At 42.7% G+C, this 11,703-nt stretch overlaps 1 protein-coding gene across 1 annotated transcript; it reads left to right on the forward strand.

Moving 5' to 3' along the window:
* Positions 1 to 1,058: 1,058 nt before the first annotated feature.
* LOC135157513 (uncharacterized) lies at positions 1,059 to 9,584 on the forward strand. Its single transcript, XM_064113356.1, has 2 exons — positions 1,059 to 1,162; positions 1,904 to 9,584. The coding sequence occupies exon 2, from the start codon at positions 2,191 to 2,193 to the stop codon at positions 7,813 to 7,815; it is 5,625 nt and encodes a 1,874-aa protein (XP_063969426.1). The 5' UTR covers positions 1,059 to 1,162; positions 1,904 to 2,190; the 3' UTR covers positions 7,816 to 9,584.
* Positions 9,585 to 11,703: the final 2,119 nt, after the last annotated feature.

Here is an 11,703-nt window from a genome sequence, read left to right on the forward strand (position 1 = left end):
ATTGGTGAATTATCGTATGGTCTAATACAACTTGGTCTACTTATCAGTTCGTCCAACTTCATAAAGTCTAAATCCATTTCGTCTACAATCAGTTTGTCTAATATCCGGTTCGTCTAATTCCCACTTGGTCTAATATCCAATTCGTCTAATTCCCATTTGGTCTGATGCAGTCGGAGCCTCGGCTAATTCACGGTCTAATATCCGATTCGTCTAATTCCCACTTGGTCTAATACCCTATTCGTCTAATTCAGCAGTTGGGCTATAACCATTTAGTCTAATATCCAGTTGGCCTAACACCACTTGGTCTAATTTCATTTCGTCTAATTGTCATATGGTCTAACTTAGGCCTATTGGCCTAATTTCCATTTAGTCACCAGCCCTACCCCGGCTCTACCCATCCGGATCCTGCAGGGCGACATGTATTTATTTATCCATGACCATTTTAGATCAAATAAATCCGATAATGATTTTATATTAGACTAAATGGACATAAGACCAAGTGTGAGACCAAACGATCATTCATATAACAATTAGACGAAATGAATATAAGACCAATAAAACGATTAGCCCAACTGCATGGTCAATAGACCATTTGGCTATTAGACCAAGTGGTCATTAGACCATCCGATAATTTACCATCCCAAATGCCTGCCGATAGAGACAATTGGGATTTTTCGTTCAGCGACTTTGGGAGAGTACAAATACCCGGACAGCTTGGAGGTCTTTGTCGAAAATTCAGCAGCGCGATAACTTGTACTGTAGTTTAATTATGTTTGAGTTGTTATTTCTGTTTATACTTGGTCTGTGTTGACCCAATAAAACATGTAAATAAAAAAAAATCAGCAGCGCTGTGGGTGTTCTTGCATGCAGTCGCTACTGCATTGGCCAGTGTGACTACATCAGGATGTAGTGATGAAAATGTAATATTTTAGTTATAAAAAGTCTGAAGACAAGACTACAAGTAAGATTCTAGAAAGTTCCTCTTGGACTTCACTAATGAGTCACAAATTAAGAATTTCTTTGTTCATCTCATCTACTTTCATTTTGGGAAGAGTATTGGTCATTCTCATTGTCGAAGTGATGCAGTAAGGTTCACGTTATATAACACTGTAGCAGAAATCTTTAAAAGTTAGTTGTGGAACATCTACAAAGGCCCAATTCGGTAAGAATACGATTTGATTATGTTAATTATGTTCTTAGTCATATTATTTAACGTCAATAATTGTCATTTTATTTGAATAGATTAATGTTTGGTAGAGATATAATTTTACTGAGGTGCTATACCAGCATATAGCCTACCTGTTAGTAGTAGACAAAGAGATGAGTCATGTTACAGTGTGCGAAGTATATAGCAGAGTGGAGTAGATTTCCTTCTTTACGTTGATAGAAAGTATAATTGTGCATATATATAATTAAGTAATTCAGTGTTAATCGAATGTTTGATATGTGATAATATAGATTACTGTTCGTACATGTAGTTCATGATCAATTTGTAATTTAGAGTATTAGACCAAAACTATAACTTTCATCGGAGAGAAAGAACTTTCCTTTGTGAGTGATTTAGGGAGAAACCTTGAATGAGTGACTGTGATGGAATGTAGTTATGTTCACACGGCTAATCTGTCTATTGGTAGAATACTTATATTAGTAGTGCACTGCACAGAGTGAGTGCAGCTGTGTTCATATGAGGATTTAATCGCCAGCTTAACTTTATTCCTTGCATATTTTTATACTCTGTTGATTTATGTAGGTTAATGTTATACGATATAATAGTACATGGGTATGTTGATTCTTATTTAATCACACATAATAGTTATTGCTATACTAATTTAGATTTAGTTATTGACAAGTTTTCCAGATGAAACATTTGTTTATTATTGTTTGTTTATTCATTTTGTTACAGATTGTTATCTCAAGGTTTGACTCAAGGTTTGAACTTACAGTTTGGATCTCAAGGTTACAGAGATAGTGTTGAAGTTAACGCTATTGAGTTGCTGAATAAAACATAAGTTTGTGGAATTCTAGCAAATTGTGTCCAGCGTGTATTTCGTTGAGAAGCCTTGTGAATAACAACAGTTGGAAATAGATGCGAACGAAACTCCTTCGTATAAAGATTTACGAAGGCAGCCACAATAACAATCGAAGAGCATTAAAGTTTTGCAGCAGAGTTATTAAAGAAGGTGTGACGTCATGTCTTCGGAACCAGCATCAAGACGTCAATCGACATCAAAGAGGATCTCCACATCAAAGGCCAGGAGTCTGGCAGATGATGAGTGCATCAAAGATGGTGTGGAAGGACAGTGTGAGCCAGCCATGAAGGCCGAAAGCGTAGCAAGTTCGCGGATGTCCCGCAGAAGTGCCAAACTTGCTGAAGCATTCCAAGCTGAGCTGGCAGTGATGGACCAAGAGGACAGACTAGAAGCTCTGAAGTATGAGCAGTCAATGAAATTGCGGGAGGAGCAGCGAAAGCTGAAAGAACTGAAGCTGAAAAATGAGTTGGCAGCAAAAATGTCAGCACTTGAAGATGAGGATGATGCTTCAGAAGGTGACAGAGATGACATCCAGGTACCACATGAAATACCTGGTGATTCTGTGCGAAGGTATTTTGATTCTCATCCGGACGTGGAAGCAAGTGCAGCACCTCCTCCTCACGATGTACATCAGACGGGATTTGAAAAGATGGCGGAGTCCATGGCTGAGATGGCAAAAGCAATGATGCAGCAGAATGCAACAACACATGGTCTCGCCATCTCAAGCCAACTTCCAAAGCTTGAAATACCAGTTTTTAGTGGTGATCCCTTGCGGTACGCCCTTTGGAAAAACAGCTTCACCAACTTGGTGGACTCAAAACCCCTGGATGGAGCAACTAAACTCAACTATCTAAATAGCTATGTTATGGGAGAGCCAAAGAAGATAGTTGAGCACTTCATCTTGTTGGGGACAGAAGAAGCTTACTTCCAAGCGATGGAGCTACTGCAAAAGAGATATGGCAGTGGCAGCGTGATCAGTGCTGCCTTCTCTAACAAGCTGACCTCATGGCCAAGGATCTTTGACAAGGACCCTGCAGGATTGCGGAAGTTTGCAGATTTCCTCGAACAGGTAGCTGCAGCAAAGTCGACTGAGTCTTCTTTGGGGATATTGGACTATCCTCAGGAAAACATCAAGCTAGTCAACAAGCTACCCCTTTACCTTGAAAGATCTTGGCGTGACGAGGTGGATAGATGGCAGACACATGGCTACGGAAGTTATCCTCCATTCAAGGTCTTCACCGACTTTGTTAGCAGAGCGGCCAACAAGGCCAACATTCCTGAGCTGGAGGGACTGCGAAGCGGCGAGTCTAGACCACGGCAGTACCAAGAGGAACGCCCTAGGTACGCTCATCAAAAGGGAAAGGTACTGTCAACCAAGGTCGAGTCCAAGATTAGCAAGGGAAATTACAGCTCCTGTCCTTTCTGTGAAGAAGATCATCACCTAGATGACTGCAAAGACTTCAAGAAACGGTCACTTCATGCAAGGAAAGGATTCTTCTTTCAGAAGAATCTGTGCATGGGGTGTGGAGTAACAGACAGCCATCAGGTGAAGGATTGCCAACACCGAAGGAAGTGTAAGGTGTGCCATGGAAATCATCTTGCAAGCCTTCATCGATTTGAAAGGGCTAAGATCCAGGGCGAGGGAGCTTCATCCAATTGCACCAACGTCTGCTCCCTTCCGGACCAAGATGGCCAAGAGCATTGCATGATCGTTCCAGTGTGGGTGAGACACAAGGATGAACCATCCAGAGAGTTCCTTCATTATGCAATCTTGGACGATCAAAGCAATGTAGGCTTTGTGTCGGATGGACTGTGCGAGCAGTTAGGAGTCCAAGGAGCCGAAACCACGCTCAAACTCACAACGATGCACACCACAACGAGCATCCAGAGCAGGAAGGTATGTGGGCTGCAGGTGCTGGACTTTAAAAAGGAGAATGAGATTGATCTTCCACCAAGCTTCTCCAGAGAGTCTGTTCCAGCTCATAGGTCCCAGATTCCCAAAGGTGAAGTCATGAAGGAGTGGCCTCATCTGGAGCCAGTGGCTCATGAGCTCATGCCCTACAACACAAGTATTAAGGTATCGCTCCTTATTGGAAACAACTGCCCCCGAGCCATACGCCCTCGTGAAGTCATTGCCGGTGAAGAAGACGACCCATATGCAGTAAGAACAGCACTTGGATGGGGAGTAGTCGGCAAGGTATGCCTAACATCTTCAGGGGAGGCGCAGATCTGTAATAGGATTTCTGCAGTGGAGAGGTACCCAAGGTTTGCCTTCGCGAGTAAGGCCAAGGAGATCCTGGACACAGAGAAGATGATCCGAATCCTTGAGCAGGACTTCAGGGACTCGGGTTCGAACGGTGCGCCGTACTCTGTGGAGGAGAAAAGATTCCTGGAAATCCTGGAAGGTGGTATCCGCAGACGTGATGATGGCCACTATGAGATGCCGCTACCTCTGAAGGCTCCAAAGGTTAGTCTTCCCTTCAACAGGCCTCTAGCACTGAAGAGGTGGAACCAGCTGTCTGGAAGGTTGCGGAGGAACCCAAAGTTCGGCAGAGACTACAGGGAATTCATGGATGACGTCATCCAGAATTATGCAGAGAGAGTGCCCGCAGACCGTCTCAGCCTACAGGACCGGGTTAACTATATCCCTCACACTGGGGTGTATCATCCGAGAAAGCCTGATAAGATCAGAGTAGTCTTTGACTGCTCTGCACCTTATCAAGGAGTATCCCTCAACGATGTTCTCTTGCAAGGACCCAACACTATGAACAGCCTCCTGGGAGTGCTCTGTCGTTTCCGAAAGGAAGTAGTAGCTGTAGCAGCGGACGTAAAGAGCATGTTCCACCAGTTTTACGTCGCCACAGAGGATAGAGACCTCCTGAGGTTTCTCTGGTGGGAAAATGGTAATCCTGAGAACGCTGTCGTGGAGTATCGCATGAAGGTGCACTTGTTCGGTGCAGCTAGTTCTCCAGGAGTAGCTACCTTCGGGCTGAGAAGAGCTGCAGATGACGGAGAAGGTGAATATGGTACTCCAGCAGCTAACTACATCCGAAGAGACTTCTACGTCGATGATGGGTTAAGGTCAGAACCAGATGTAGCATCAGCAATTAAGCTCCTCAAGAACAGTCAGGCAATCTGTGCTAAAGCCGGACTAACGCTGCATAAGATTGCATCCAACAAGAGGGAGGTCCAAGAGAGCTTCAACAAGAAGGAGGATCCAAATGAGGAGAAGGGTCTAGGGATGCAAGGTGTGTCGACAGTTGAAAGAGTGCTCGGAGTTGTATGGTGTGTCAAGAATGACATCTTCAAGTTCAAGATTGAACTCAAAGAAAGACCGTACACCAGACGCGGAGTGCTGTCAACAGTCAGCTCTTTCTATGATCCTTGTGGTTTCCTCAGCCCTGTCATGCTCAGAGGGAAGCAGATACTCCAAGAGCTTTGTCGGAGCAAGCTTGACTGGGACAGTCCAATGCCAGGCAATCTTCGCCCAGCCTGGGAAAGATGGCTGCAGGAGGTGTTTCATTTGGAGAAGCTCCAGATAGCCAGATGTTACAAGCCCCACGACTTTGGACAGGTCAAGGCGACAGAGATTCACCACTTCTCTGATGCAAGTCAGAACGGATATGGACAGTGTTCCTATATCCGTTTTGTGAACACTGAGGATAAGGCCCACTGTTGTTTTGTCATCGGGAAGTCTCGAGTGACTCCATTGAAGCAGGTCAGCATTCCAAGGTTGGAGTTGACGGCAGCTACAGTTTCTGCAAAAATGAGTTCATTTTTGAAACAGGAGTTAAAATATGACGACATCAAGGAGTATTTCTGGACCGACAGCAAGGTCGTACTGGGTTACGTGCAGAACGAGGCCAGGAGATTCCATGTCTACGTAGCAAACAGGATTCAGCTTATCCGAGACCTGACGGACCCTGATGAGTGGTGCTATGTAGACACAGCCCAGAATCCAGCAGACGATGCTTCGAGAGGACTATCTGCCACTCAGCTAACAGAGAATTGCCGTTGGTTGAGGGGACCTGGTTTCCTGCGGACAGATGGCATGTTCAAGCTTGATCATGTGCAGCCACAAGTCCAGCTTGAAGAGAGCGATCCAGAACTGAAACGTGCTACTACCCTAAAGACAGGAGCCGGTGATGCGAAAGGTCACTTCGAAACTAGCCGATTGAACAGCTTTTCGAACTGGCACAGAGCAAAGAAAGCAGTAGCTAGGTGTATGCAGCTCACAATGAAGCTGCAGAGTAGAGACGTCAAAGTTTCGAGCTCATCTCCAGATGCAGGAAAGTCATCCATGAAAGAGCCCGTGACTGTAGATGAACTGCAACGTGCTGAAAGGTTGATCCTTCGGAGCGTCCAAGCAGAGTGTTTCTTGGAGGAGTTGCAGACATTGCAGAAGCTGAAAACTACAAGAGAGCTCACTGACAGACAAGCAACCCGTGTCAGGAATGCTGAGCTCAAGAAAACGAGCTGTCTTTATAGGCTCGATCCTTTTCTTGACGAAGAAGGAATCATCAGAGTTGGTGGACGTATAGACAGAGCAGATGTCAGTAGAGATATAAGGCATCCAATCATCCTTCCCCGGAAGAGTCATATCACATGGTTGCTGATCAATGATTGCCACAGCAAGGTCAATCATATGGGACGTGGTCTAACACACAACGAGCTTCGCCAAAGAGGTTACTGGGTGATAGGAGGATCTTCTGCAGTTTCTCAGTTCATCTCCCAGTGCGTTACCTGCAGGAAGCTTCGAGGTTCTCTTGTGCAGCAGAAGATGTCAGAGTTACCCAAGGAGAGAGTTGAACCATCCGCCCCTTTCACCTACTGTGCAGTCGATTACTTTGGACCGTTTCTATTGAAGGAAAGGAGAAGTGAGGTGAAGAGGTATGGTGTCCTTTTCACATGTATGTCTTCGAGGAGTATACATCTCGAGACTGCAAACAACCTTTCCAGCTCCTCTTTCATCAATGCTTTGAGGAGATTAATGAATCGCCGAGGAACCATTCGACAGCTGAGATCAGATCAAGGGACAACCTTCATAGGTGCCAGGAGTGAGTTGAAGCTAGCTCTTCAGGAGATGGACCAGCAGAAGGTGCAGGAGTATCTGCTAGAAAACGGGGTAGAGTGGATACCATTCAAGTTGAATGTTCCACATTCTTCACACATGGGAGGCGTCTGGGAAAGACAAATACACACGGTGAGAAGAGCCTTAGACACTGTACTTGCTAAGGCCGGCAGCCAGCTTGACGATGAAGCCTTTCGCACTTTCATGACTGAGGCAGAGTGCATCGTCAATTCTCGACCTCTCACCATCAATGATCTAAGTGACTCAGAAGCGCCTGAGCCATTGTGCCCTCTCCATCTTCTGACGATGAAGCCAAAGGTCATACTACCACCCCCAGGGAAGTTCCAGGGAGCAGACAAGTACTCCAGGAAGTGGTGGAGAAGGGTTCAATACCTCGCCAACGAATTCTGGTTGCGCTGGCGTCGAGAGTTTCTCCAGCAGCTGCAGCCTCGTCAGAAGTGGACGAAATCTCATCGGGACCTTACAATCGGCGACGTGGTTATTGTAAAGGAAAACGAAGACGCTCGACTTCGATGGCCTCTAGGAAGGGTGGAAGAAGTTATTCCTAGTGAAGATGGACGTATTAGAAAGGTAAAGCTCCTCATGGCCGATGGAGCTCTGGACAGTAATGGTAAACGTTTGAAAAAGCCTTGTTACCTTGATAGGCCAGTTCACAAGCTCGTCCTGCTATTACCCACAGAAGAGAAGGAATAATTGAACTGTACATTGAATTATATCGATGCACGAATAGTGTTGTTAGTAGACTCATATTTCTTTCCTTCTGTTGTGTTTCTCTCTCTTTCTTTTCCTGTTCAGTGCTCATTATTCTAGCTACGCTTCTTTTGTAATTTCTTTTTCTCTATATTCTTTTCTTTCTTTCACATGTATTCCTCCTCTTTATATTCTTCAATATGTTTGTACATATTCCCTCGTTTGGTATGCCTATTTGGAGTTAATTTCTGTAGTAGTCACGCAGAAGACAAATGGGATTCCCCCTCAAGGAGCCTTGGTCATCGATGTCGTATATTTCTGATGTCAGAAGTATTTTTCTGTTAATTTGTAATTTTCATGTACATTCATGATTATGTGGTTAGTGGATCAAGCGTTCAGGTTCTGTCAGTGTTTTTGTAAAGTAATAGGTTGTATACTTATTTAGCAGTACTTAAGATTGTCGTTTTCTTAAAGTATCGTAAGTCCGTATAATCGTATATTGTTATCACTTGTGTTAATGGTGTTTAGGTTAAGTAATTTTGCGCTATAGAAAATCAGTTTATCGTTATTATCATAGGTTGAATTACAGTTGTTTGAGTAAATGTTGCGAACATTTAAAGGAGCCATGTGACTACATCAGGATGTAGTGATGAAAATGTAATATTTTAGTTATAAAAAGTCTGAAGACAAGACTACAAGTAAGATTCTAGAAAGTTCCTCTTGGACTTCACTAATGAGTCACAAATTAAGAATTTCTTTGTTCATCTCATCTACTTTCATTTTGGGAAGAGTATTGGTCATTCTCATTGTCGAAGTGATGCAGTAAGGTTCACGTTATATAACACTGTAGCAGAAATCTTTAAAAGTTAGTTGTGGAACATCTACAAAGGCCCAATTCGGTAAGAATACGATTTGATTATGTTAATTATGTTCTTAGTCATATTATTTAACGTCAATAATTGTCATTTTATTTGAATAGATTAATGTTTGGTAGAGATATAATTTTACTGAGGTGCTATACCAGCATATAGCCTACCTGTTAGTAGTAGACAAAGAGATGAGTCATGTTACAGTGTGCGAAGTATATAGCAGAGTGGAGTAGATTTCCTTCTTTACGTTGATAGAAAGTATAATTGTGCATATATATAATTAAGTAATTCAGTGTTAATCGAATGTTTGATATGTGATAATATAGATTACTGTTCGTACATGTAGTTCATGATCAATTTGTAATTTAGAGTATTAGACCAAAACTATAACTTTCATCGGAGAGAAAGAACTTTCCTTTGTGAGTGATTTAGGGAGAAACCTTGAATGAGTGACTGTGATGGAATGTAGTTATGTTCACACGGCTAATCTGTCTATTGGTAGAATACTTATATTAGTAGTGCACTGCACAGAGTGAGTGCAGCTGTGTTCATATGAGGATTTAATCGCCAGCTTAACTTTATTCCTTGCATATTTTTATACTCTGTTGATTTATGTAGGTTAATGTTATACGATATAATAGTACATGGGTATGTTGATTCTTATTTAATCACACATAATAGTTATTGCTATACTAATTTAGATTTAGTTATTGACAAGTTTTCCAGATGAAACATTTGTTTATTATTGTTTGTTTATTCATTTTGTTACAGATTGTTATCTCAAGGTTTGACTCAAGGTTTGACTTAAGGTTTGAACTTACAGTTTGGATCTCAAGGTTACAGAGATAGTGTTGAAGTTAACGCTATTGAGTTGCTGAATAAAACATAAGTTTGTGGAATTCTAGCAAATTGTGTCCAGCGTGTATTTCGTTGAGAAGCCTTGTGAATAACAACAGTTGGAAATAGATGCGAACGAAACTCCTTCGTATAAAGATTTACGAAGGCAGCCACAGCCAGTATACTCCAGCAGTTTTTAGTTCATGAATGTACCCTTTGGATTTTTAATGGCGTTGAGTTTTTATCTTGAGTCCATCTCAGAACACATAAAAGCAGTTCAGTTAAAATTTGATAGTAGTGTTATTATTTTAGGGTACGCCTATATATTTGAAAGCAACCCCCTACATGTCTGCCAAAATTTCTGAACCCCCTTTCACGGGCTTTTCCTGCCTTGGAGACCCCCTAAATCTGGAACACTGCTCAATGTACCCCCTATCTCAGATGAGCTCTCATTCGAACCCCTATCCCAGGACAGACAACCCGCCCCCCCCCCCTTCATCTCAGGTATAAGCTGTCATTTCTCTTTACACGTTCTATCGTAATCTCTCTCGCAGATTTCGAGAAGTCCGTACTATCGAGTCGATCGTGTGGGGGGGGGGGCTATGTTTTTACTTTTCAAAATGAAATAATTCTGAATGAGCTTTCAAAACTAGCAGAAATTTCAGGAATTTGATCAATTTTTGTCTCACCTGCCGATAGCAGAGTGAGACTATAGGCGCCGCTTTTTCGACGGCGGCGGCAGCGGCGTCAACACCAAATCTTAACCTAAGGTTAAGTTTTTGAAATGACAGCATAACCCCAGGGGGGGGGCACTCAGTATATAATGCATAGTGGGTATGTGCCGCGGAGGGGACCCCCATTTTTACACTCAAATTTCCGTTCCAAGGCATATCATTTTTTGTCTTATTGAGAAAAAGAACAAAGAAAGCCGCTCCAAAGCATAGCATTTTCTTCTTATCGAGAAAAAGAAGAAATAAATCCGCTCCAAGGCTTCGCATATTTTCCGTTACGCCGTTCCGGTCGCATTGTTCTGCTACAATCAGCCGCAATTTTGGTGAAAAGCGGCCACAGAGCGCTGTCCGACCATCGCCTCTGCGCTAGCGCACCCGGCGCCCGTGCCGCTGGGCTAGCTGCAAAGCAGCTGCATGCACGTTCCATAGGGGTGCATACGCACTCACACGCAGGGACCCGTTCCAAGGACCCCCGTTTTCACAAACATTTGTAGTTCCGAAGCCCGTTCCGAGGACCCTCCTTTTTACAATAAGCCCGCTCCAAGGCCCCCGTTTTTTGTCTCGCCCGCGGCACATACCCACTACTTTTTGGTCGAGTGCCCCCCGGGAGCATAACTTAGAAAGTATATGGACCTAGTTCATGACACTTGGCCATAAGGTTAATCAAGTATTACTAAACATCCTGCCTGAGTTTCAGGTCACATGACCAAGGTCAAAGGTCATTTAGGGTCAATGAACTTAGACCATGTTGGGGGAATCAACATCAAAATCTTAACCTAAGGTTAAGTTTTTGAAATGTCATCATAACTTAGAAAATATATGGATCTAGATCATGAAACTCGGACATAAGGTTAATCAACTATTATTGAATATCTTGCTTAAGTTTCACGTCACATGACCAAGGTCAAAGGTCATTTATGGTCAATGAACTTTCGCCAAATTGGGGGTATCTGTTGAATTACCATCATAACTTTGAAAGTTTATGGATCTGATTCATGAAACTTGGACATAAGAGTAATCAAGTATCGCTGAACATCCTGTGCAAGTTTCAGGTCACATGACCAAGGTCAAAGGTCAATGAACTTTGGCCATAATGGGGGGTATCTGTTGAATTACCATCATAACTTTGAAAGTTTATGAATCTGATTCATTAAACTTGGACATAAGAGTAATCAAGTATCACTGAATATCTTGTGCAAGTTTCGCGTCACATGATCAAGGTCAAAGGTCATGTAAGCCTATAGGTCATTGATCTTTGGCCATTTTAGAGGTAATTATTAGATTGCTGTCATTACTTTCAAATTTTATAGATATAGTGTATAAAATGTGGATATAGGGGTAATCAAGTTTCACTGACAAGTTTTAGGTCACATGATCAAGGTCAAATGTCAATGAACGTAGTATTGTTTAATTATATGAATGGTTTTTTTTCGTGAATAATTATTTGATAGTAG

The sequence above is a fragment of the Lytechinus pictus genome, chromosome 18, assembly GCF_037042905.1.
Source record: "Lytechinus pictus isolate F3 Inbred chromosome 18, Lp3.0, whole genome shotgun sequence".
Taxonomy (NCBI): Eukaryota; Metazoa; Echinodermata; class Echinoidea; order Temnopleuroida; family Toxopneustidae; genus Lytechinus; species Lytechinus pictus.